At 36.2% G+C, this 26,984-nt stretch overlaps 1 protein-coding gene across 2 annotated transcripts in view; it reads left to right on the top strand.

Annotated features, from left to right (window-relative positions):
• The window catches only part of ANKRD31 (ankyrin repeat domain 31), a 62,678-nt gene that overhangs the window by 32,186 nt on the left and 3,508 nt on the right, over positions 1-26,984 (top strand). The window contains exons 16-23 of one of the 2 annotated variants that reach the window (XM_085566893.1): positions 484-626; positions 3,160-3,319; positions 3,753-3,835; positions 4,589-4,670; positions 6,736-6,832; positions 10,575-11,631; positions 14,650-14,790; positions 15,382-15,478. In XM_085566893.1, coding sequence (XP_085423019.1) covers positions 484-626; positions 3,160-3,319; positions 3,753-3,835; positions 4,589-4,670; positions 6,736-6,832; positions 10,575-11,631; positions 14,650-14,790; positions 15,382-15,478 — 1,860 coding nt within the window. Of the gene's footprint in view, positions 1-483; positions 627-3,159; positions 3,320-3,743; positions 3,836-4,588; positions 4,671-6,735; positions 6,833-10,574; positions 11,632-14,649; positions 14,791-15,381; positions 15,479-26,984 lie in introns of both variants that reach the window. The other variant, XM_085566892.1, reaches the window with a different exon arrangement.

Genomic DNA, 26,984 nt, shown 5'->3' with positions numbered 1-26,984 from the left:
TATGCATGTGTGAAGCACATTCAGACATGTCTTATTTCCTTATGAAATAAGAACAAAAACCAGATGACAAAATTATGTTTTCCTTTTTCCTACCTAAATATATAACATGTTTCTGTTTTCATAGTCTCAAATGGATAGTATTCTATACTAGATACTGGCTGGCTTGTTACTATAAAATTATACTGGTATTAGAAATCAGACTATTAATATTAACTCCTGAGTTTGTAGAGTTTTTGTACTCCAATGTTTTCTTTTTATTATTTTTCTACTGTATAAAAAAGAAAGCAATGTTTTTCTGCTTAATATTGGATGAGTTTTTCTTTGAAGTAAACTGAATTACACACAAAATCATTTACCTTGGCCTTTCTTGATGATAATTTGTGTAAGATTTTTCTTAAATGAAGCAAAATATAGAGTTAGTAATTTGTGATCTTTGTGTATTTTCCAAATCGGATGCATATGGTGGTATCTTGCTTTTATTAGGTTGGACAGCAATTCATGAAGCTTCAAATGGAGGATTTACTGATGTGATCGTAGAATTACTGAAAGCAGGTGCTGATGTTAACAGCAGAAGTTTCTGTGGTGTTTTACCAATACATGATGCTGTTTCTGGCAATTATTTGGAGGTATATTTTTCTTCTATGCAAGACTTCCTAACACAAATTTCCAGCAGAGGGTCAGCAAAGCAAAGTCCCCATTTCATTAAAGTTACAAACACAATTTTAGTGTAGGTTTGCATTTAGAAAATAAATCAGTATTCTTTAAAGTGATAAAAATTAGGGAAAAATATTCTTCAATAGTGACAGTTGAAATTACACAGTTAGTAGACTTCTTTAATACAACAGACAAATCATAAAAATTCAGAAACTCCCTGTGGTTCTTTGCCAGGTTTGAGCTTCTTAAAAACAATGTTCAAGTTGAATATGTTTATTGATAGTTCAGTGCTTCCACAGATGGGAGTGATGCACTTCACACTTAAGAGAGAAGATATAATATGCTTTACTGATACAAAACAGTGAGTTAACAAAGTTCACTGATAAATGTGACAGCTGTTTAACACAATTCTATTGTTTACTGCATGGAGAACAGGTTAGGATGGATCTCCTGGGGAGTCATGATGTTCAGAAAGGACCCCATTGCTTTCTAAACTCCTTCTCGGATAGCTAGATCCAGACTTCATTCCAGACTCAGTCAGCAGTTTATGTCTAAAGGACTGTATGTTCACAATCAATCTTTTCTATCACTTAGCTAAGGTTTCAAAGTTTAGCAACAATTATGGATAATCTGTTATGACAAGAATTTCTCTGCCTTAAGGAGTAATGCTGAGATATGTCCTTGCTCAAAGGGAGATCCTGGTGTGCAGCCCATTGCTGTGTGAGAGAGCTCAAGGGGCCCTGGGCTCTGCACTATTTATGAAGTAAGGTGATTAACTTACAGTCATATTTGCATACCAATAAGATGCCTGGGTCTCTGTTGACAGAGCCCTTTGTCCTCCCCAAAGTCTGGAGCAGGCTGGATCCATCTATCACCACTGCCCCTGGTGGTTGTGGCTTAAGCAGGAGAGGAGAGTAGCACATAGCCATAAAGGCCTCTGTCATCAATGGGACATTTTTTCACTAGCTTAGCTTGCCCAAAGCCCTGGCCTACTGTACTTCAAACATTTCTTGAGATGGAGTAAACACAACTTCTGTGGGCAATCTGTTTCAGTGTCTCACTACTTTCATTGTAAAAAAAATATCTTTGTAAAGAAAAGATTTGGGTCTTGCTGTTTAAAATAAACATTTTTTTATTAACTGGTACATTCCAACCCAAATCATTCTGTGGTTCTAGAAAACAGATTGTTTTGGTTAGAGTGGACCTACAGTGATCATCTAGTCCAACTGCCTGATCCCTTCAGAGCCAACCAGAAGTTAAATCATATTAACATTGTCCAAATGTTCCTTAGACATTGGCAGGCTTGGGACATTGACCACCTCTCTGACCCATTCCCACTCATTTATTGCTGGATCCCAGGGTGAGAAGATGGGTATCTCCCTCCCTATTTCCATGCTCAGGAAGCTGTAGAGAGCAGTGAGGTCACTCAGTCTCCTTTTGTCCAAACTAGAAAAACCCAAAGTCCTTAGTGTCTCCTCACAGAACACACCTCTCAGCACTTTCACCAGCTTTGTTGCCTTCCTCTGGACATATTCAAGGACCTTCACATTCTTTTTAACTTGTGGTGACCAACACTGCACAGAAATAAATAAAATATTCTTTTGACAGAGTGAGTTCTGGGGAACTGAAGTGTAAAGGTAATGCCAAATTGGCTCAAACATACTTCTTCTATTTCTGTCAAGACAGTTCATGTTTCGTCACATTTATTTTTTCCTGTAAAACAAAGGATTTCACAGGCTTGGAGCCAAGCTATCAGTAGGGTTCTTGCAAAGGTATAAGTGTAATATTTAGTATTCTGGGGGAAAACCAACACAGAATGTCCTGAACTTCAAGTCAGCATTCTTGTTCTGATGCATTTTGCTACTTAACTGCACTCTGAGTGTAAGAAATAAAAAGAAATGCTAAAGCTGAGAAGTCATACATACGAAAATTCTTTTACCGTCCAAGGTCTGACCTCATCAGTACTTTCATATGATCTGAATTTAGGGGGTAGGTGATTCCACTGATGCCATTAATCTGATTTCCACATTTTTGATTCATCAAACTTGCAAATTTTTTGGAATTAGGAAAAAAAATTATCAGTCCATGAAACCTAAACCAATATTAAAGAAAGAAATGCACTTCTATTCTGCAGTTTAATGCAATTGACCAGCTCCTTTTAATTTAGATACCTGGTGTTTTATAATTGTTCTGTATAACCACAAAATCATAGAAATTAATACTGTAAAAATTACATGTTTTGTGAAAATTTGTGAGTTGTTTATTTTAATGGAAAAATGTAAGAAATGTAAGATAGAAATCTGTGTTGATAATAGCCAATTATTTGTTTTGTCTAATTTGGATTACAAATATAATGACTGTAGAGTATCTTATTTACTTATATACTCTCTAGAGTACCTAGAGAACCTGTATTATTTCTAATGTATGTTAGATATAACACATGTAGTTGTATAATAAGTCCACAACAAGAATTACCACAGTACAAATAACAAAAATGCATAACAGGCAGCCAGGATTTTGCTGCAGCATGGAGCAAATCCCAATGAAAGGGATGGTTCAGGAGAAAGTCCTTTGAATCAAGCTTGTGATGAAGAAATGAAAGACCTGTTGAAGTCATATGGTGCTGTGGACTCAGTACTTCCTGTTCAAACTGTTGAAGTTACTGGTATGTTAATTTTGTAATTTAAATCATAGTATTAACCTGTAGTCATAAGGAAAAATCATTCAAATAGTATGACACTGATATTTAATTCTGTTAACTATTGAATGCTATTTGATTATTTATTTATTTATTTACAGAAAATAGCATGCATGGATGGGTTTTATTTTTTCTGAGAGAATGAGGTAAAAGAACATATTTGGGTATTCAGATTTTTGTTGTTATCCATATTTCCCTTCACAGGAAGGGAAATGAGTAGTTTTGAAAGCAGTAGCTTTCATTTTTTTATACTACCTAAATTTGATCTCTTTTGTGTATACAAGATACTTTTCATTAGTTGATCTGCCATTGCATCTTTGTAACCTATATTAGCTCTTCCAGCCTATGATGGTCCTGCAAATAAATTTTAAATTTTATTTATTTTTTCCTGATTGTGGAGAGGGGAAATCAAAACATCATTGTAACGACTGCTATAAAAATGATGATGCTGTTTTGGAGACACAACATGAGAAATACAGTGTGGTAAGTATAGATAACTGTTTTGTTAAACTGTTCTGTGATGTACAACTGCATAGTGACATTTACTGGCTGAAAAATATATAAATATAATTTAAATAATTAATCAATTGAAATATATGTAAAAACAGCATCATGCAGAGAGTTATAGTAGAAGCTGTGGTTTACATATATGAGTATGTTTATTATCACCTTTCTCTGTTCATAATTCCTGTGCATTTAAATTTATTGTGGAAACAGTAGGCAATACTGACACACATTTCTTATTGCTTATAAAAATAGGAAAAAAATCATGAGATCTGAAGCTTCTAATCATATTTCCAGAATGGTTCTTTTTGAAACAATAATTAATTGCCATCATGATGACGAAGATATTTAGATATTGTTTATCTTACATAAAACAACAAGGAATATTTTGCACTAATTGTTGGCTTTTCCTGGTGTCTGTAATCTATGTATACACTGTCTGGATGATACTGTCATAGTGAAATTCACTGTCCAATCTTTGCTGTACACTCAGAGGTCTCTGGAGGATTCTGAGCATGGACTGGTTTGAATGCCACAGCAAACCCAGGCTGTGACAGCCCCTTGCAGAGCATGTTCTTGGTACTATGTACCTCTGTCCTACCAATGTCCCATTACACAGTGCTCCCCAACCTGGAATCACTTGAGTCCACCAATACCTAAACTGTATCATGGCCTGTTTTCTATGGTGCACTTGGCTCTACTTCTTATGATAATTTCTGTGTTTGTTAACAGGAGTCTGCTGCTGCCATACAGGATACAGAAAAGAAGCAGGAAGAACTGTTGCTATTTGAGTTGAGAACTTGGAAAGATTCAGGTAGCTATAAATTGAAGTGTTTCACCTATTTTTAGTGGGTAAATATCTTTGGCAATATAATTGTATTTAAAACATTATTCCATATAATATATTTTATTCTCCTCTGGAAAATACAGCTTCAGAGAATAAGATTTTAATAACACTTCTCAGGTGTGGGCACTTCCTGAAGTACTTTCTGTTGCACAGGAATGAATATTATGACAGAGAAGGAAGGCATGTCACATGGAGGCATGTGTCTCAAGTCAACCTAATTATATAAAAAGGGATCATTAGATAGGAATGCATATTTCTGGCAATGTTATTCAGTTACGAGCACATGAGCACCTGCATGATCAAGAACAGCTATATCTGTAGGTAAAGTAGCAGATGCAGCATTTTCATTCTGGTGTGGTTAGACTTCCAGGAGCCTAAAATAATTTATGAGAGGGAAAAAGAGAATTCTTTACAGCAGACAATGTGAATGATGGGCAGTTTCAGAGAAGGTGATGCCCAGAGGTGTAATTTATCTTAGGCTATCAAATCTCAGTTCAGAGTAATCTCAAGAATTTACTAAGTGACAGTGACAGTGACTTCTTAGGCAATCATGATGCTGTTGCTGTGTAGCTGTTGAAGTCTATTGTATTCATGCCATGATGCTTCAAGAGGTATAGCTTGCTGCCAGAATGCCTTTGACCAAGGTCTCTCTTCCCAGCTGCCCTCGCCCATCTAGGCAGAGCTGTTTAATTGGAGCATTTTTGCTTCCTGACAGAAAGAAAGAATTTGTTTTTAAATTTATATTCCTAAATACAGGCTGGAGCCTTCAAATGATATTTGCAAGTAAATTTATTCCTTTAAAAATAAATGTGAAATATGGAATTTTATGGCTAGCTTCCAACTCAAATTTATAGTGTATGGACTGTTAATTAAAATAGGTGTTTTCTTGAAAAGTATTTGACAAATAGGTAGATGATAAAACAGATAGACACCTGTGCACAGACATCAGTACAATTTCATTAATGAGCAAAAATAATTATCAGACTTCTCCTTTTCAGAGGTAATCAGACTTCTCTTGTTCAGGGGTATGAGAGAAATTAACATGGTAATCTGCTGCCACTACTGACAAACGCATTAGTAATGTAGCACGTCTTAAACTAAGTCTTAGTCATTACTATTGATGAGGCACAAGACTGAACTAAAATAAAAGAAAGTAGACTAAAATCTCAAGGTATTTCTATGCAGTGAAATATACTATAAATAACAGGTGCAAAATTTCTATTAAACTGCCTTAATAAGAGCAATATTTACATGTTACTAAATAGGCAAATATTGGTAGGTACTGTGAAAAAGGTTTGGGGAAGCATTTTACAAATTCCAATTTAATATTTCTCATTTTTTCCTGATTATGTAAAGCTTGCACTGACTTTTAGAGTTTCAGGAATTGGGTTACAGTTTTAGCAAATTATCCCAGTGATATCTGCTGATTGTGACTTCTAACCCTCATGCTCTGAGAGATAGAGTGCATAAAGAAGAATTTGTAATTGCTCTTCTTTATCATTTAAATTTATAATATGAGTTAGAAACTATGTAAAACTGGGACAGATGTGCTTTTACCATTGTATGCAACTTGAAACAATCTAAGTTCATTAAGCTGTTTTGTAATACTTAAAATGAAATTTTTAGGCACCTTGTTAAGAGTGTAACTTCTGCAGGTAGCGTCAGTATAATTGTCATGTTATGTAGTTTCTTGCAACACAAAGAGCTTGAAAATTTTCAGGACTTATCATCCATAGGGCAGTTCTTTAATTTATTCTTTTTTCTCTTAATTTTCTAAACAAGGTACTTGCACTTCAAAATTTTCCAGTACTTCAGCTAATTTTTTAAAGTTAAACTTGTATTTAATTCTTTCTATAGGAATTTCATAAAAAGTGCTCCAGTTGTAAAGAGCTACCAGCATGCATGACAGTACTGCTCTATCAGTGTCTTTATACTTTGGCTGTGTATTTGCTACACTGAAAATGCTATTAATGAAATTATTTCCTACTTCTTATTGCCATCATAATTTTGATTATTTCAAAATATTGAACAGATGTGTATATCCAAAGGTTGTCTCAGATACAAGATACTTTGAATGAAATACTTGCAAACCAGAAAACAGAGAGGGATGCCCTTGCTAAAAAATACAGGTAAGTAGAATACAAGCATTGTGTTCATAGAAAGCTATTCTTTGCATTAGTAGTGATAGAAGTTGTTAGGAGCATATAGTGGCATAAAAGTAAATCTATGTGGTTTTCATTCAGAGTTTTTGGCAGCATGATCAATACTGGCTTCAGTTGCCTCAGTCACATGAAAGAACTTCAGGATTTAGGTAATGCATACTAATCGCTTGCCGTGCTCACAGTGAGCATTGAAATTAAGTAGTGAGCAATACAAAAGGTGTGGAAAAACACAGAATCGCAGATTATGCTGAGTTGGAAATGACTTAAAAGGATCATCAAGCTATTACCCCCCTGCACAGCACTATCCTACCATGTGCCTGAGAGCCATGTCCAAACACTTCTGTCAGGCTTCGTGCTGTGGCCACTTCCAGAGAGAGCCTGTTCCAGTGCCCAGTCACTCCTGTGTAAAGAATATTTTCCTGATATCCAACCTAAAACTCCCCTGACACAACCTCAGGCGATTTCCTTGGGTCTTGCCACTGGTCAGCACAGAGAAGAGATCAGTGCCTCTCCATCCTCTTCCCCTCACAAGAAGAAGATGTAGACTGCAATGAGGTCTCCCCTCAGTGTCCTCCAGGCTGAACAGACCAGGTGGCCTCAGCTGCTCCTCATACAGCTTCCCCTCAAGGCCTTTCACCATCCTCATGGCCCTCCTTTGGACACTCTCTAGCCTTACATTAGGCTGTTGTGGCACCCAGAACTGCCCCCAGCACTCGAGGTGAGGCTGCCCCAGTGCAGAGCAGGAAAATCCTCTCCCTTGTCTGGATGATGCCCCCCAGGACATGGGTGGCCCTCCTGGCTTCCAGGGCACTGCTGACCATGTTCAACTTGCCATCAACCAGGACTCCCAGGTCCTTTTCCGTGTTGCTGCTTTCTAGCAGCTCATTCTGTCTATCCATACATCCAGGCTTGCCCCATTCCAGGTGCAGAATCCATCATTTTTCCTTATTGAACTTTACATGGCTGGTGATTGCCTAGTCCTCTGATTTGTTGAGGCTCCTCTGCAGGGACCTCTGTGCTCTCAAGGCAGTCAACAACTCCTCCCAGTTTTGTATTGTTAGTGAACTTGCCTAGTACCCCTTCCAGTTCTGCATCCAAGTTATTAGTGGAGATGAAGTGAAGATGTGAAGATGTTGAAGAGCACAGAGCCCTGTGGCAGGTCACCAGCCTGATGTCACCCCATTCACTAGAAGCCTCTGAGCCTGACCTCTGAGTCAGTTGCTGATCCATCATGTGATGTGTTTATCTGGACATTTTGTCCAGAAGGATCCAGTGACAGATGGTATCAAAAGTTTTACTGAAATCCTGGAAGATTACATCACCTGGCTTCCCTTGATCAGCTAGGTGAGGTTTTAAAAGGAAGTCAGGTTTGATAAGGAGGACTTTTTCCCTCATGGAGCCATGATACCTAAGCAGAAATTAGGAAATGGGGGTACTGAGCAATTACATTAATTTTGCAGTATCATGGGGGAAAGTAATAGCAACTCATGACACTACTTGGAGTGTCCCTGGCTCTGATTTGTTTCTTCATCACTCCTAGGTTAGGAGAGTTTAGCCAATGGCCAAAAGGAGCCATTTAAAGCAAGGGCTTGAAGCATGCTTGCAGACATTCAATTTTTGTGAGAACAATTAAAATGTCAGCTAGGTTTACTCATCTTAGTGTGAATTATCAGCCTCATGATGCTAGCTCTCACAAGGCCCCTTTTTACTTCCTTACAAGGACTCATGTGGTGAGTGCTCACCTAACAGTGAGCATCCTATTCAACGAATGCTTCTAGGCCAGCTGATGTTTCCATTCTTGCTTTTGTGAGCAGGATTTGGTTGGTCATGTAAAAGCAGCAGCATAAAGCTTTCAGGCAGTCCCATGGCAAAATATAAAGGCTGGTTGAGCAGAGACTGAATTGTTTCTGTCACAAATGATTTTACCGGCAATAAAATGTAAGATACACATATTACACAGATATTAAAAAAATAATTATGAGGAGTTAGAGTTCCAAATATCCAAAGAGTTTAAATATCCAAATCATCCTTGTGGGCAAAATAGTGACTGAGTTAAGAAACAAGGACAGTAAACATAATAGCTACACAAACTTACCTGTTTTCTAGTATTGAGATTAAGACTGTTCCAGAGTGAAGTGATAAATATTTCTGGGTATTGCAGATATCCTATCCATATTGCAGCTATATTCCAAATTACATTATATTTACTTTTTATTATTTATATAGTCAACATCTTATTTTCAATTAATTGGCTTATAACTTTTGTCACAAGCCATAGAAGATCAGGAGGCATCATCACATTTTACATCTTCCTGTTGTTCAGTTAGTTGGCCCAGAGAGGGTACTACTTACATTGTTCCTTTTCTGTACTTAGAGATAGGTACTAGCATCTTCTGTACTAAGGTATTAAGATATATCTTTTACCTGAGAAAAATTAACAAATAAGAATTATTATATTTGTTAGTGGCTGTAAGCTACTTTGTCATTTTAGTCACACTGTCTTTGCCTCTTCAATTGCATCTTCTTCTGTACTTGTATAGCAATAAAGTAACAAAACTTCCCAGAGCAAAAATTACTAGCAAAGCGTGTGGAAGCCTCAGTGGCCTGAGTTATGGATTACTAAGTTATTTACTGTATGCTGATATGTTGATGGTACATGTATTCCAAACACATGAGGTACCAAGCAGTATCACAATACAGACAACAATACTGCCAAGATGTGTTTGTTCTGTCCTTGTTCTGAGCCATCTGGTCTTAGTGTGCCTTTGTCATCCCCTCAACAGTCCCTTTTGAGACTGATGTGGTATTACCTGGCATGGCATCTCTGCAGTGGGTGGCCTTAAAAGCAAACCATACTGCAGTTCTGTTTCCCACAACTTCTCTTTCTTCCCATTACTTCTCTATCTTCCCAAAATGATGCTGCAGTCGTAGTAATGCCACTTATCCCATGAAGGGTATTAGGAAAAAATAGTGTTATTCTGTGTTGATGGCTCTGTATCAAAGAAAGTGGGGTAAATAAAGAATTCCCTTCCAGCAGAAAGGAGGTGAAGTCTCCCAGGGAAGAGGTCTCACAGGAAGGACGCTCAGTCTGGGAGCAGGGTCTGATGAAGGTACAGCATTCCCAGATGACGCAGGCAACATCCTAAACTGTTCTGTCCTCTTTACTTAAAGGTCATGTGGCATTGTTACAATGGTAGCTTTATGAAATCATTTGTTGTGTACACCATAAAAAAATGCTTATAGTATGATCCTTCAGGAGCTCATCCTGAACTCATTTTAAAACACTTCAAAGTAGACCTTTGAGACATGGGATTCAGTGTGCTACTATGATTTGTGGTAATAAAAGAGCAGTTAGTGATACTACAGGCACAGTTTTGATTATTTGAATTAAAAGTGGTATAGGAGTATAAATCCTGTGAATTAAGGAGTGGTATAGGCAAGGCTATTTCTGAAGTTTTGATGATTATTGTTCTAATTCTAAGGGATTCTCACCTGCATCTTAATTCTGTATCCTGCTATGGAATTCTGCACCTTGTTGTTCATAAACCTGGGATTTGAACATTAAACTTCATATATGATAAAAATATTGTTCAAATTTTAAATGTTGGCAGATTTTAAATGTTGAAACATTCTTTGTGAGTTATGTCTATTAACTGTTTTAATTTTGTATTTACAGTAACTTCAATGTCTTTATTTTTATTTTCTATAGGGCTTCAGTGGAATCATTTCAAAAAGGTGTGCTAAGGAAACAATTAGTTAACCTTGCTTCTAGGCAAAAGAGCCTGTTGACTGTTGCCCAAAACCAGGAAAAATTAGTGCAGAAAATAAAAAATTACAGAAAAACAAAGCAAATGTTCAGTTCGTCATCAGATAAGCAAATCTCAAAGTTAGTTACTTTTCATGGAAGTGATACAAGAGAAAGTTTAACTGCTAATGAAATAATGTGTACTAATACAGTAACATTTACTATGGGGCTTGGTGCCAGCACGCCTAATGGAAACAGAGTAGAAGCACATGTCTCTTTAGAAAATAGACTTTCAGCTCAGGAATGCATCCAGCATCCACACATCTGCTTGGATGAGAAAGGAGCAAATAAAGAAGCAATTACAAGCAAGGAGGCTTCTGATCATGCTTTGGCATCTGAAAACAGAGTAAGAGAATCTGCCTTTGACATGTCAAAGCTGACAAATGCTGCAGAAGTGATGACATTGCCTTCAAAACCTACTATTTCCACAGCTAAAACAAAGTGCTCACAGCAAAAAGACATTGATCGCATAGTAATTGTAGGACAAAAAAACAGGTTTCTAAAACCCATTTCAATAACCAACTCATTAAATACTGTAGAACCCCAAAGCACTGTTGTCAGTAAGAATGTCAGTCAGACAACCAATGACTGCAAGCAGGTTCTTTCACATCAGGATCTGCACAGATATGTGAATAAGAAAGAAGCTGTCCAGCAGCAACAGCAGCCACAGCAAGAAATTTTAATAGCATCTACAAAGAACTTCTCTAATACTTTGCAGCAAAGGGTCTTTCAGAGTAGTGAAAATTCCTTTAATGCCAACCTGATGCTTACTAATCTTTCATCAAATACAGACTCACTAGCAAATATCAGTGAGAAATCTTCACAGAGTTATGATAATCAGGAATGGGAACAAAAACAAGTGAGATATGGATGGAAGAGTAAGAAAAAGTACCAGTTGATAGATCTGCTTGAATTGGGAAGAATAAAGCCTGGAGAAAATGTTTTAGAATTCAAACTGCAGGTAATTGTTGAGAAATAATAATAGTAATAATAGTAATATTAGTGGATAATGAAAATACCCGACACACTAAAATGGGAAGCAGCAGTTCTCATGGTTTAGTCTGCATCTTCAACACTTACTAATGAATATTTTTATTCATTGGTTATAGATAACTGTTCATAAGTTCAAAAGGAAAATTATATGGATTAAGTCTTCTGTCAGTCCATAATTTTAAAACCCAGAATATTGCATAAGTAAAATTTGTGTTAACTTTGCATGACCAGTTTGCTAATATTTCTTATTGCTATAACCAGAGTGGAATCTCTGGCTGATTTACATTGTGTAATACCTGATTTTCATACTGTAAGGAGCAGGAATGTAATCATTGTTATGACTTAATGTCATTCTTGGAAGCAACTGTCAAGTCCCAAATAAAAAATGTGACATCAAGGATTTCATAGTGCTGTCATAGGCCGCTGGCCTAATGCCAGACACCCACAAAAGTCACTCACTTGCCTTCCCCTGCCACAGCTGGGCAGAGGAGTGAGAAAAATTTAATGAAAGCTTCACAAGTTTAAATAAGGACCAGGAGAAAACACTTCAAGGGCAAAACAGGCTCAACTTAGATGTTCAAGGTGAATTTATTACTAAGAAAATCAGAAGAGGATAATAAGAACTAAAAATAAGCCCTTTAAAAACACGTTTTTCCCCCAACGCCTCCCTCCTTCCGAGCAGCAGCACAGGGAGACAGGGTGTGGGGATTTGGTCAGTTCATCACCCGAGGTTTTCTTCTGCTGCTCAGGGAGAGGAATCCTTCCCCCGTGAGGCCATGGGGTCCCTCCCAAGGGACACAGCTCTCTGTGACCTTCCCCAGCACAGTTCCAATCTCACCAGCAGCAGTCCTCCCAAAACTGCTGCAAACTGGGTCCCTCCCACGGGCAGACAGTCCTCCCAAAACTGCTGTGGTTGGTCACTCTTCCATGGGGTGCAGTCCTCCAAGGACAGGCTGCTCCAGCCTGGAAGCAGGGCCCCCTCTCTCCACAGCCTCCCGCGGACCACAGCCTCCTCCAGGCATCCACCCGCTCCAGCATGGGCACCTCCCCCATGGGCTGTGGGTGGATCCCTGCATCCCCCATGGATCCCCAGGGGCTGCAGGGCACGGCTGCTTCACCATGGTCTCACCAGGGCCTGCAGAGTTATCTCGGCTCCGGTGCCTGGAGCACCTCCTCCCCTCCTTCTCCACTGACCTTGGAGTCTCCAGTTGTTTCCCTCATACATTCTCACCACCTTCTCTTGGGCTAGTAAAAACTGTGTCTACTTTGTTTTGTTTTTCTTCTTATATAAGTTACCACATTACCAACATCTCTAATTGGCCCATGTACAGCCAGCAGCATGTCCATCCTTAGAGCCATCCAGCTCTGCCAGACATGGTGGAAGCTTCTGGCAGCTTCTCAAAGAAGGCACCTCTGTGCCCCCCTCCTACCAAAAACCAGGCTGTGCAAAACCAACACAGCTAGTTAATTTCCAGGGCAGCATATTGATAAAAATTTGAAAAGTTATTTTCAGGCAACTTGTCAGTTTAGTTAATGTAAAAAGAACTCCTTTTCCTACACCTATAATCTCAGGAATGCTTTTCTGCTGAGAGCTGCCATTTGGTGTGTCTTGTGTTCTAGAACATAGGGAAGTGTAAGTCACAGGGCTGTACATCAAGCTGTATGATAGGTATGGAGACATGCTTCTTTTTTTTTGAAGAACATGTAATATTTCTTTGAACTGCAAGATGACTAAGTGGAAGGATGAAAAATTCAGAAATTCAATACTCCTACTGTAATTTTTCAAGATAGTTGTCTGTGATAGCAGTTTGATGCATGTAGATCCTAAGGACTTATAACCTAACACTGCAAGTACTAGTGTTCAGCATGTAGAGAAGTCAGCGATCTTTACTAGGATGAAAATAACGCTCATTTATATTTTGGAAGACAGTGCTATGGAAATAAAAATTGAGAAGCCAGTGTCTGTTGCATTGCAAAGAGATGATCAGTAAATTTCCCTTCTTTACCATTACAGAGATGTATTTGATAACAATATACAGTTGGTACATAGTCCTTACTTAAGGTTAGCTTTGGGCAGGCAGAATGCAGTTGTTAAATGCTCTAGACCTAGGTTGTGAAACTAGGTTGTGAACTTACGAACTCGATTGAGTGCTCATTGAAATATTTGGGTTAATTGTCTTTATTTAGTTCTTAAAGCAACCCCAAGCCAGTGGATATGGTAGGAGATGTTTCAGTATTTTCTGGTGCATCATTCTCTTACTTGGATTGTTTAACATTATGAATGATACCTGACCTTACTAAGTTCTAACAGAGTTGATATAGAACTAATTGTTGTATTATTTAGCTGTGTTAGTCAACTGAGGCCAGTATGACAAAACCATGATTTACTCAACTATAAACAGCTATAACCTGTGCTTCTGGAGAGGTGTAAATTGCAGAACTGGGCTGTATTAACATTATGAAAGAGGCATTAACAATAAGTTCGTTTGTACTTAATTTTGCATAAGGTTAGGTTAGGTTGTTAGGTTCTTCCTAAAACATGTGATATCCTTTCATATAAGCAAAATTTTTGTGCAAATATGTTTCACGTTTGACTGATTGCTGAAACTGCACTCTGACATATACGTACCTCATATAGCAGTTTCTTGTTGCACAGATTCATTTAGTGTAAGTGCCTGAGTTAACTGTTGTATGTTAATTTATTCAAAGCCTTGTTATGTGTAAGAGAAACTCAGATACAAATACAGTTCTGACAAACACAAGTAGGGAGATTTGTCCTCTGATTGGCTAAAGCTTCTTATTCTGGTGGAATAAATCATGTTATATTATACAGTTTTTAATAGTTGCATTAGATTACTTAACATTTTTTCAGAGAAAAACAGAATTAGCTGCAACTTTTCAGCTATATTGTTCTTTGGCATTTTTCATGTTTCAAAGATCTTATATTTGTTAATTTATCAATTGAAATTATTTCTTACTTTTTTAGGAATTTACTCATAAAGCTACACTCTTGAAGAATGGCAAGATCAGAACCAGTAAAGGACAAATACTACAGAATCCAGTTCAGTGGGTTAAAGATCTGCTAGGAAGTGATATTTCTGTGACATGGAAGTATGTGTGGAATAAGGTAGGCCTGATATCCCGAAGTTAGAAATAATGAATGGCTATAACAAGCTTCACTAATCTAGATCTCCTTACTGTTATTAAAGATAAAAAGGGTACAAATCTGAATTTTAAATATCTTCTCACTTTTAATAAATAAGCAGCAAAGAGACTGCTGTAGCTACATAGCTGTATAATGATGAACTCACTATGAATGTTGAAAGAATGTGGAATGCTCACACTATAAGCTAAAAGGGATTTTAAAGAGTAGCTTTAAAGATGATTGACTGATAGAGAAAGCTGAAAGGTAGTTTGAATAAAAAGGAGCAAACTTACTGAAATATCAGGGTGTCATGCATGACTGTTGCAAACACACTGCCAGAGTTTAAAGGGCATTACAGATGGGCTGTATTATGCTTGGGGTTTTCTTCAATTAGAATGCAAATTAGCATAATTTCTCCTTGATCTTGACAGATGCAGATTAGGTTTACAAGTACATAAACTCAGTTTTAAAAGAAAAGTGAACTTCTGCACCTATCAAAAAAAACCCAAAGAAAAACCCACAAAAAGATACTAATTAAAACAATCAGTTATCCACCTAGATTTCTTTTTACAGGTGACATATCTTGGGACAGAATTGTCAAAATTTAGTGTTGATGAAGCGTCATTTTCCAGTGACCTGGAGTTACCAACACAGAAAGCAAACCCTTTCGGTATGTACCACTTAAAATCTAATATTATTCATAACTGAAAGCAGCAGAAAGTGATTTCTAAAGAACTTAAAGCTCAAAATTCCTCTATTGCTTTCTGATTTTTTTCTGGGATATATGGTTATCACTGATCTTGAGCTTCAAATGTAAATAGTGCCAGAACTTGTACATGAAGTCTAAAAAAGTACACTTCTTCCATAAGTTTGTTGTGTGAAGAGAATAGTTACTAATGATTTGGTTGCTACGTAAAAAAAAAAAGTAACACTTTTTATTAGAATATTTATTATTAAGTGAAGTCTCAAGTAGGCTTTTTCAGTATTTTTTTATTCTATTGCCCAAGCAACACTAATAACTAGGAGGATATTTAATTCTCTAGAAATAAATAGTCAAAAGAAACACAGTGCATTGATATGACAAAATGACACTGAACAATTTTTTCAGAACTGCTTAGCAAACTTAAGAACTTCAGCCTAATTTTGATAAGGAATGTATTCTCAGGGAAACACAAGTCACTTTGACAGTCAGTTGTATTTGGAGGCCATAAAGCTTTTGGGCTTTTGGGATTGGTTTTGTTAGTTTGATGAGACACTGCACTTCATGTGAACTGGGATACCAGGGTTGGTCTGTTTTTAACATACTGAAAGTAAATTTAAAGATAATAGTTCAAAAGAACTAACTTTATATTCAAATTACCATGTTCTACTGGTATTTGCTTCAGGCTTAGAGCTTCCAGATGATGAGTTCATTTTTCGTTGCTTCAGTAATTTCAGTTTACAACAGATGTGACTTAGATCTGGATTTAGTTTTCAAAATTTTGATAGGCCCTTGAAGATTTCACTAGTTCTTCTGAATTATTTGTATTGTGAAAAATTTATGATAAACATTGTAATTTCCAGAACAGAGAAACCAATTTATTCAAAAACTATTCTTGACAAACAAAAGTCAGTCTGTTTTTCCCCAAGTAGTCCAGGGTCATCTGGAAAACAGTATTTAAGGAAGTTTTCTTTGTGATATATGATTTAAGATGACAGTAACCACTGCCTAACCATTAGTCTTAGGTGAGAAGTTGAGGGAGAGAAAAGCAAAGTGTTCTCAGTTTCAGTTCCATTTCAGATACTACATGGCCAGATATGTAGGACATTAAACAGCGCCTTGAATTGTTTCAGAAGAAGATTAATCTACATTGTTATTTTGTGGTACAGTTCTGGTCATTGGACTACCCTCAAATGGTTTCCAAGCTCAGTTCATTAGCTTGTTCCAAGTGCTTTTTCCAACAGGTACTTTACCTGCTCAAAAGCAGAGAAAAGTTTGCTGGTGTGGATGTGAACTATTCTGTACCGCTTATCTGGAGACATTCCCAGACACTCTTTTATCTTTCTAAAATACTTAGGGCCTGTGTGTATTATATAGTAGAAGTTTTTTCTGCTTTTTCAGAAGTTTTTTTCTTTTTTTCTTTCTGTATTAATAATTTTTTTTTTTACTGTGCATCCAAGATCATTGTTGAAAAGGAAGACTGGGGCCTGGGAATGTGAGCAATTTTAGAGGAGAATACTATTATTTTTAATACCCCTCCCTCACTCTCCTTGTACCTTCCCATACCTTGGCTCAGTGTTCATTGACCTACGTGTGTGAAGAGCATGGAGAAGTGGGAAGAAAATGATATATGCAGTGGCTACACCTAGCCATCTTGTAATAGAAAGAAGCAGCTACCAATGAACTGTTTGTACAGCCCAGTTTAGGAAACGTGTCCTAAGAACCTCTACCAAATCAAGGTCCCTTGGCAAGAAGAGCAGGAGCTGCTCTTCTATAGTGGCTAACATAAGAAACAATCAAATTTTTCATCTTGGTTGAGATTTATAAGGTGCTTCAACATTTATATAGCATCAGACTTCTAGTACCCTAGCGGTACTAGAAAAAAACTTGAAGAGCCGATGAAGTAAAGCAGTCCCAGACCAATGCAGGTATTTAATAGAAGCATTAGAGATTGCAATTTTGGAATTGGTCATCTAAATCCTAACTAATTTTCAACATCTGTACCTTCCTTGAGTCTAGTCTTCAGTCTCTCCTAGGATCATGCTTGCAGAAAGCAAGAATTACTGTATTCAAGCCTGAGTGAAATGTAAATATTAAGCAAATAAGCAATACTTTTAGACTATCTATGTACAGGAAAACAGAAGAAACACTTATTATATGGCTTAGAATTTCTCTGTACTTTCTGATACTTGTCGTAATGTTTGTTAAAAATGACCAAGAATAACAAGGATTCAGAAGCAGATGTCAGCTGAAGAACAGATTTAAGTTGTAGAGCAAATGTTGGTGTTAGGTATTTCACATTGAAATTCCAGTGAGGTGGCTTGAAAGAAAAGCTTATTCAGTTGTTACAGTAAGTGTGATATGCACATTCATTTTGCAGATTGCTATTTCAGGAAGACAGTCTTTGGAAAACAGCATGACTAGTCCAATTCTTGTGCTTAGGCAATCTTTTACTGCCTTTAATAACCATTAGCCACCTGTAAATATTAAAACAGCTCTTGTTCACCTTTAGTTCATGAAAGGACCCAAAGTTGTAGGGAAGAATAGTGTTTTCAAGGGAATCCAAATGATTTCTTAATGGCTGAACCATAAGCTATTTTGAAAGGTTTATGTTATTTCAGGATGGAGTATTAAATTTTACACTGAGCTCAGGAGGAATGCTTGAAAGCGAGAAAGTTGTACTATGATCATACGTGATATGCTATATTTCTGTTTTCCTTGCGGCAAGCAATGAAACGCATAGTAGCCATTTAGTAGGCTACTTTTCAAGTTAGAGTTTTGCAGTGTCTGTTGTAATTTTGACAAGGAAGATTTAGATTTAAAAAGAAATGAAAAAACAAGGCCAAATCATCTTACAGCAGCAACCACTGGGTTGGTAAAGGAGAAAAGGAAAGTTTGCCCTTACATATATTAGGTGATATAAGACTAAGTGAAAATACAGAGAAACAAATTAAGAAAAATAAAAAGCATAACTTCTCTGTGCATTAAACCATCAGTATTAAGTGATACTTCTTGTTCTTAGAACAAAAATATCTTTCATGCTCCCAGGAAAGAATTTTATCACAACAAACCACCAGCACTATCAGTGGCTCTATTGCTCAGCCTCTTGGGAGCTTTGACCTGGGTAATATGCAGCCAAACACCACATCCCTGCCACAAACACAAGTTGTGAGAGCTGAAGGAGAAGCAGCTGTTGCCAGGGAATTTATGAGTAAGTGTTTTTTTAGCAGTCTAGAAAACCTAATGGTGGATGCAAGGGCTATGCAAGAGATATGAAAGGAGAAAGAAAAGTAGGTGTCATGGAATTGATTTGTGTGTGGGAGGGCAGGAGTGCTGGGGAAAAATTATGATGTCCCTGAGGGTTTAGATTGATATAAATGACCCAATAGCAGTATTTTTCAGAGCTTAATATGGTTGACTCTCCTGTGTCCAAATTAGAAACACTTTGCTATTTTGGTGTAGTTAACAAAATAACTTCATATCATTTTGAGTACTCAGTTAAATGTCTGAAAAAAATAATAGCATGGAGGAATATCTTCTGGATTTAGATGGAGAAATATGATACATTGCAAAATAATCTGGTGTAAACTAATTTAAAGGGTGGTGTGGAAATGCTTCTGAAAATGCTCTGAGCTTTGTGTAGCTTACCAAGCTTGCAACTTTGTGTTTTCAGTATTGCATTTTTACATCAGTTGCACACTAAACCCTATCATAATACATGTATGATTTGAACAATGCATATTGCACTTCATTTGGTATTTTTGCCTCTATTGCCTGTGATTACACTACAGAGGGATGACCCTGACTCACGACAATGCAAAGTTAGAGTGATAGCTCAAACCCCAGTGCCAGCTAACAGTGCCGAGCCAGATCTGCTGAGAGGCAGTAAGACAGAAAACAGAAGTGAATCTAGTCTTTGTCATCGTTGCAAACTAAAAGTGCATCCTCATTTTTAAGCAATTCTTAATGCTTCTGTACATAGGCCCTACAGCTACCTTGCAAAGAATTAAGCTGAGAAATGTCTGCAGAAAATGCTTTATTATCCTTTTTTTTTTTTTTTTTTAATATAAGCAAACAGGCTTAGTATCTTAAAGGCCAGGGCAGAATATTTGGAAGAAGGTGGACTTCAACATTACAAAAATAGATTGTGTAGTAGATTGTTACATTTATTTATATCAAAAAACCCAGATTGAACAGCTCTTTGATATTAATTGAAAATTAACAAAGACAATGGTTAATAGAAGTTATGTATCTCTGCTGAATAAATGAACAGTCACATTGACATTTTCTCAAATGCCTACTATTTGTATTCTGCTTGCCAAAATAATGGTCTTGTAGCATATATGGTCATTGTCACCCTACTATCTAGGTGCTCAGTCCTGAATCAAAACACGTACAGCAAGAGTGTAGAATAATATTGTAGCAAAAGTAACCATTAACAGACAGTGAAGATAAATCAAAATTAAAGATACATGTTATAATAAAACCTGATAAACTGTAAATTTACAGAAATATTGTTACATACCTAAATTTTTGCTCAGACCTACTATAATTACTCTATCAATTGAAGGAAAAAAGCTGCTGAACATGCAGTATAATATGTAAAAATTTATCCACCATCTCAGTTTTGACATCTCTGCCTTGTGGATCTCAAATCTTTTGTGTAGAGGTCTTAGTAGAAGCTTCTCAAGTTTCACAGTCTGACCACATTTTTTAAAATAAACTGTAAAAAGCAAACTCCTATTTCAGAAAGAAAATTTCTCTCCAAGCATCTCAGAATGAGTGCTTCAATAAGTCTCTTAAATGAAATTTTTTAAGCACTATGAGAAGGCACGTAACCCATAGATGCATTTACTGCATTGGTTTGCCCTCTAGTTCTGTTTCCAAAGAACTAGGCACATACACAATGCCACTGCTGTTTTACTTTGTGCTAAATAAAATCTGAATGTAAAGCTCAGCTGTATAAGTTTGATTTAAGCTAGTTTACTCTGTGGACTTTACTAGTCCTGGAAAATGATAGAAGGGTAATTAATTTTTGTTTTCTAGATAGTCACTCATCATCTTGTACACCAGTACAAAGTTGTGATGCTGAAATGCCTGACTTTACAGGAGAGTATTTAATCCATGTAAAACATTCCAGTTAAATGAAACTTAGTTATTACATGTATCAGTACCTAAACAAGTGTAAAATTAAGCTACTAGAAAACACTGCATGTGCATATTTGCAACAGTCTTCCATTATACTTTAAATTGTAAACTTTTCAGGATAGGGATATCATATGCATATTTGAACTGTTGAAGATACTTTGTAACATAATCCAAACAACAAATCTAGCCCAATGTTTATTTATTGTAAAATAAGAAATTTTGTGCTGGACTGTATTCCACATCAGAACCCTGGGTTCTGGTTAGGCCCAGACAGTTATGTCAGAAACTACTTTCACTAGAAAACTTTACTATTCTCTTCTTCATATTTTTGAAGGAAAGCAGGAAAAGATGATGAATAACATTAGTGGTTGAAAAGTCAAGATGTAAACTGAGAATCCCAAGTTTATTATTTCTAACAAAAATAAGCATGGCTTAAGGAACTTGATTCTGTACATCTGAATTATTTGGACTGGGTATTGTTGAAGTAGTAGCTTCTCCTACTATTAGTAATGGCAACAGTGATGTGAAAGAGAAGTACTTGAAAGATTTAATAACCCCCAGCAAACAAACCATATAGAAATAAAAAAACAAAACCCTGACATCTCATACATATTTTTTCTTCCTTATCTATAGTAGAATATTCTTCAACTACACTATGTCCCCATTTATATTACTAAATGACAGGAAGATGAACTATATATCCTTTGTATTTTGTACTTGGAAAGAAAAGTGAGATTGCAGACAAAAATGTCTATCTATAATGTTTTTCAGTCTCGGGGTATTTCAAGGTACACTGTTCTCTCTTCTTTATGGCTTACAGACAAAATACTTGAAAGTACTTTTCAGTATGTTGAATTTGAAAGTTCCAGGTATTTGCTTTATGTGCCTACATGCTTTACAAAAAAGTGCACAGTTCTGTCTGCAGAATTTACAAAGCAGTATTTTCCAGTAGCTGCATACCTTGGCTGAGGCATAGGCTTCCTTCATCTTCCTTTCCAAAATCCTCTACCTGCTGTTATTTGACTGTCAGCAGGGTAGAAGGTAGAATGTCACATGATTGATTCAGACTTAAGCTATGTGGCCAGCAAAAGCCAAACAAAAATCAATTTTCAGAGAGCCAAAAATTGTGGGTAGGCAGAGGGAGGTGGCAAAAGAAACCATCAAGGACTGCATGCCGTGGAAACCAGTTCTAATGTCTGTATTTCTTATCTGTAAGCCAGATTTTTCTGAAATTGGAATATTACTTTAGAAGAAACCAGACAACTGTGATTGCAAAGAATCATAGGCTAGCATAGGTTCAGTGGGACCTTTGGAGGTCTTCAGTCCAACGTTCTGTTCAAAGTAGGACCAGTTTTCAAATTAGATAAGATTTCTTAATGCCTTGTCGGGCAAACTCTGCATATTTTCAGGGTTGGATATTCCCATGCTTAACCATGCTCAGGATGAATTTTTCCCCAATATCTAGTTGGAAAGTTGCTTGTTAAAACTTTTGCCCCTTTTTTTGATACAGAAACTATGTTCCCCTAAGAAGTCCAGCTAAGAGTACTTAAAACTGACTCCTAGTTCAGTGCATTGAACACTGGCTTTCTGACCTTTTTACTTTGTGAAACAAGTGGTAAAAGAATCCTTTGATAACGGATCCATCTTCTTAATCAGGTGCACTATAGCATTTTCATCTGTTTTGGTGGTCCTGTAGGGACTGAGAGAAGACTGAGACAAACAGAACTGTTGCAGATTATCTTCCAGGAACAAATCTTTCCTTGTCTTATTTATGAAAGGAATAAATTCAATGCAATGTGAAACACACCAGCCTTCAAGAGACACTGGCTTCTGCCTACTGCCTTACTTTAGACAGACAAGACTATTTTGACATCACATTGGTAATATGAGGTGAAAATATTTAGGAGATTCCCTTATGATTTTATCCTGGGAAGTGTTCAAATTTTATCACTTTTTAATCAGTTTGGTGTTTTATTCAGGAATCACTTTTAACAAAGTTATGACAAAGCTGTTAAACAAAACAATTCAGTCTTTCAATCACCATGTTATAATAGTGTAGGAGAAGGCTCTAGAAGTTGTTCTGAGGTTGTACATAAAACTCAAAAAACAGCCACTGTAGATTTTGCCAGTGCATGAAAAACAGGAGCTGTTGGTTTTTCAAAGGGCTGTTCTGATCTGAAATGAAACTAGATTTGTAACTTGTCTTCTGTTTATTCTAACCTGCATTTCAGTCTGCTGGGTTTTAATTACCCAAGTTTGGAACTGGAACTTTTTATGCACATTAATCTTGGCACATTAATTTCAGGTTTTCTAAAATAGTTAGAAATAATTTTAAAGAACCATTTTCCTTTCAAGTGAGTATACAAGTGAATCATATAATTAAGTCTACAACAATAGCATAATAGGTTAAAAAGAAAGAAATGTATGTAAGTAAGACAAGAAATAGTCTCCGACAATTATTTTTAAAGCAATCTTTGGGTCTTTTAAGAACAGATACTAGTATATGCTTTTGTTAATGTTGAACTCAAAATCTTGATATTGATATTTAAATATAGTGATAGACTTAAGTGAGAAACTGAAAGGTCATCTGGACAGCTGTGTAAAAATATTTTTAATAGAAAATATTTTTTAATAATAAAAATGGAACCAGCCATTCTGTTTTATTTTAGAAGTACTTATTTTATTTTATTTATTTATAAATTCAGTCTTGAAGATAGATTCTCTTATGGGAGATTGTGCACCATTCTCAGTTAGTATTGACTTGTATGTCAATTATACTTCTCTCATCTTTTGGGGATAAAATAATTTTACATCTATAGCAAAAAAAGAGCTACTAAGATTTAAATTGTCATTATCATTTGTTTCTCTGGGTGACTATTGAAACATTGCTGGATTTCTACAGTACATTGGCAGACTTGACTTTGCCACATGGTTAAATGAATAATGTAACAATATGTTGATGCACCAATCCAAGGTACCAGAAAAATAATAATTCAGAATATGTCACATAATAAGCATTTGTTACTGTGTAACAGTCATATACTCCAGGATATGTAGGAGAAAAAATAGGCACTATATAAGATCATGATGTACGCAGAAGGTTAATGGAAAATAATATACTTTTATCACTTATGTGTGTAATGCTCTAAAGAAGCCTGTAAAGCAGTATTTCTATTGTAAATTTTTCAGACAATTAGAAACAGATGAACTATTAACTGTGTGCTTTGAAAAAGCATAATATGTTTGGGTTCATTTGTGGGAATAATACTTGCTATCATATGAAACATAAAGTAATTTCAGAATTCAGTGTAAACCTTGAAACTGATGCTTTAGAATAAAAGGCATGAATACTTGGTCTCTAATCATATCTGCAAGTCCTTTTCCTATGCAAACACAGTGCAACAAGGAAGACCACTGTTACTGAGTAATTTGAAAGAAGAATGATTCTAAACACCTAATTTTTTTTTTTTTTTGCTTTATGACATTGCTTTTGCCAATGTCACTGGATACATAAAGAGACCTTGAACTTCCAAGGAACTTCCTTTATTGAGTGGAGAAAGAAATGTTTCTTTCTCAAATACACAATTTTATCTAGAAGGGATGGAATAAAATAATGAATTATGAAAGTATAAATTAATTTTCACATTACTGCTATACAGATTTCAGTTATAGGCAGATGACGGACTGAAACTATAGATCAACCATGATGAGTCATGCCTGATATATGAAGAAAGAAACCATAGGCTAAGGTACTATCAGAAGGTGCTCTTTGTCCTTCTGGCACTGTTATAGCTGTTCTATGTTAGAGCTCTTCTATAAATTATCTGGTCATTATAGTCCATTAAGAAGCTTCCACACTGAAATAATTTATTTATTATTATGATGCTATAAATAACCTTTGATTTTTTTTCAAAGGTCCATAATTACCAATGCAAAAAATGCAGTGTGCATGATTTAGGTCATTTGATAGATTAATTCTTGGGGAAAAGGTATTTTCAACATTGGGATGGAGATGAACACAAAGAATCATAATGCAGTTAGTCAAAATTTCTGCTAGCATGTATCTTGTAGTGGGTACACACTACCTTAACTTTAGGTGTCTGACTGATATGATTGATCTGTTCATTAGAAGATGTCTCCTAACTGATTGGTTTGTAAGGACAGAATCTGTGGACTCCAGCATTTACAAGAGAAAAAAAGAATTGACATCTATATCATGTAAAGAGGATCAAAAACTGTGGGGAAACCTGAAAAAAGGGACTGCATTTAGGGGGGAAAAAAACTATTAAATTACTGGAAAACACTATGTTTTGTCAGACAAAGTTCTGGTCTTACAATGGCAATCTGTCCACACACATCTCTTTTGCCAAAATACCAGATCTCAACTATATTTTCTTTCCATTTGATAGATCATTAATACAAATTTTAAAAAACCTGAAGAACACAAAAGGCAGTTACTTGCTTTCACTCATGCTTCAGGACAATATTAAGTAAAATAAGTTCTTAATGTGACTGTAACAGAAACCATTGATATATTCTAATCTTAGGAGAGAAAAAGAGCTTTACGTACCAGGCCATGTGTCCAGGTTAAAGGGAAATAAGGCGTAAGAAAGCTTTCATTTCAGGCTAAACTGGCCAAAAGCTCATATTCCTCTAACTGAGATTTCTTCTTCTTCCTTAATAATTTTAGAATATAATGAGCCAGTACCATGTTGAACTGCCCTGGTGAACTTTTCAGCTTAGTTATTAAATTTCAGGGGTTAATCCTGGTTCTAGTATCCAGATCCAGTGGAATACTTAATCTGAAAGAAAAGTTATTTTCAAAATTATCACTAGCATGGGCAGAATTATTGTGCCTGAATCCAGTAGCTGCCTTTTTTTAAAGATTCAGAAGGCCCAAAAATGTTGTTTATATAAAATACTGGCTGTCATTTCTGAGGCCTTACTTGGTCTGAATAGACAATGCCTGTTGGAACTCCTGGGTTATGACTGATCTTTTCTAAGTTCTTGAGGGCAATGTGGATAAGGCCCAAGAAACTTGAAAGCACTTAAGACAGATATTTGTTCTATTAATATTCCGCTATGGCAGTTTAGATCAAATGCTGTCACCTCTAAGTGTGTTGTTCTTAGATCTTCTATTTGCTTACGCATTTATAGCCTGAACAGATCCTTTTGAGTCAGAAGAATAAAATCTCCTGTGGCTTTGCCAGATACTGCAAATCAGTTCATCTTTCCCTCAGATCATTACCTATTTTATAGAAGTATTTAAACTGGATTTACTGATGCTTGTAAATGTACTCAAATATGTTGTTTAAATTACAAGAGCATTTAAATTCTTATACAAATAATTTACATCAGTAGGATAATTGTTAAATATGTAACCCAGTTTTTGGATAGTTCCTGTGCTTCCCTACTTGGAAAAAATAAGGTAGATATTAGTGGGATTTTGAAATAGATGCCTTCAAAGACAGAGGGAATGTTGATAAGCAGGATGGAAAACCTATCGAGAGACAACATGTGTTTTCCCCATATTTATGGGAAAAAACCCTCATTCTGATATTGATACTTTATCTTACTGTTCATGAAGATAATAGAAGACTGACAGAATAGGCCAGCAAGGGTGGAAAAGCAAAGTAAGGCTGTGCTTGTTTGTCTAAATTTACTAAGTTTGCTTCTGTACCTGAGGCACTGAGTTTTGGATAACAGTATAGGAATCTTGGCTGCTTACAGCCTCCAAACTGCCAGTCTTGTTAAGGAGATTAGAGTTAACAGTCAGTGAAGTGCGGGAAGAAAACATCAAAGTGTGTATCAGAAGATTAAATATAGTAGCAAAGGGAGAGAGAAGGGGGTGAAAGACTTGAGAAAGAAATATGCAAAGGAAAAGAAATCATAGTTTTCAGGGGAAAAAACACAGGGACCAAAATACTGATTCATACCTACTGGGGAAAATTACTGTCTGTGGATATAGAAACATTTTAATCAAACACTGGTGTCAGAACTGATAAAGGCAGCTTTAGGATGTATAAATTACTGTGGTTTTTCTAGATGTTGACTGTTATCTAAAATTACTGAGAAGTGGAGAATATAGAGATTAGATATGTTAATTATTCACTTAGGTAAAGTACTTGTGGTGAAATAGTGATGTTTAATTGACAAATGTTAATGCAATAAGTAAAACATAAATTTGACACAAAGGAATTAACAAAGAAAGCTATTAGCTGCTGCTGAAAAAGGTGACTTCTATATATGTATTTGGTCTTATCTCCCTTATACTTCTCATCTGAGTTGAGAATTTTTAGTCAGTAAGTTAAATCATTGCATTACACAG

This window comes from Lonchura striata, chromosome Z (genome assembly GCF_050655825.1).
Source record: "Lonchura striata isolate lonStrDom1 chromosome Z, ASM5065582v1, whole genome shotgun sequence".
Taxonomy (NCBI): Eukaryota; Metazoa; Chordata; class Aves; order Passeriformes; family Estrildidae; genus Lonchura; species Lonchura striata.
This window is presented reverse-complemented; position numbering and strand designations above follow the sequence as displayed.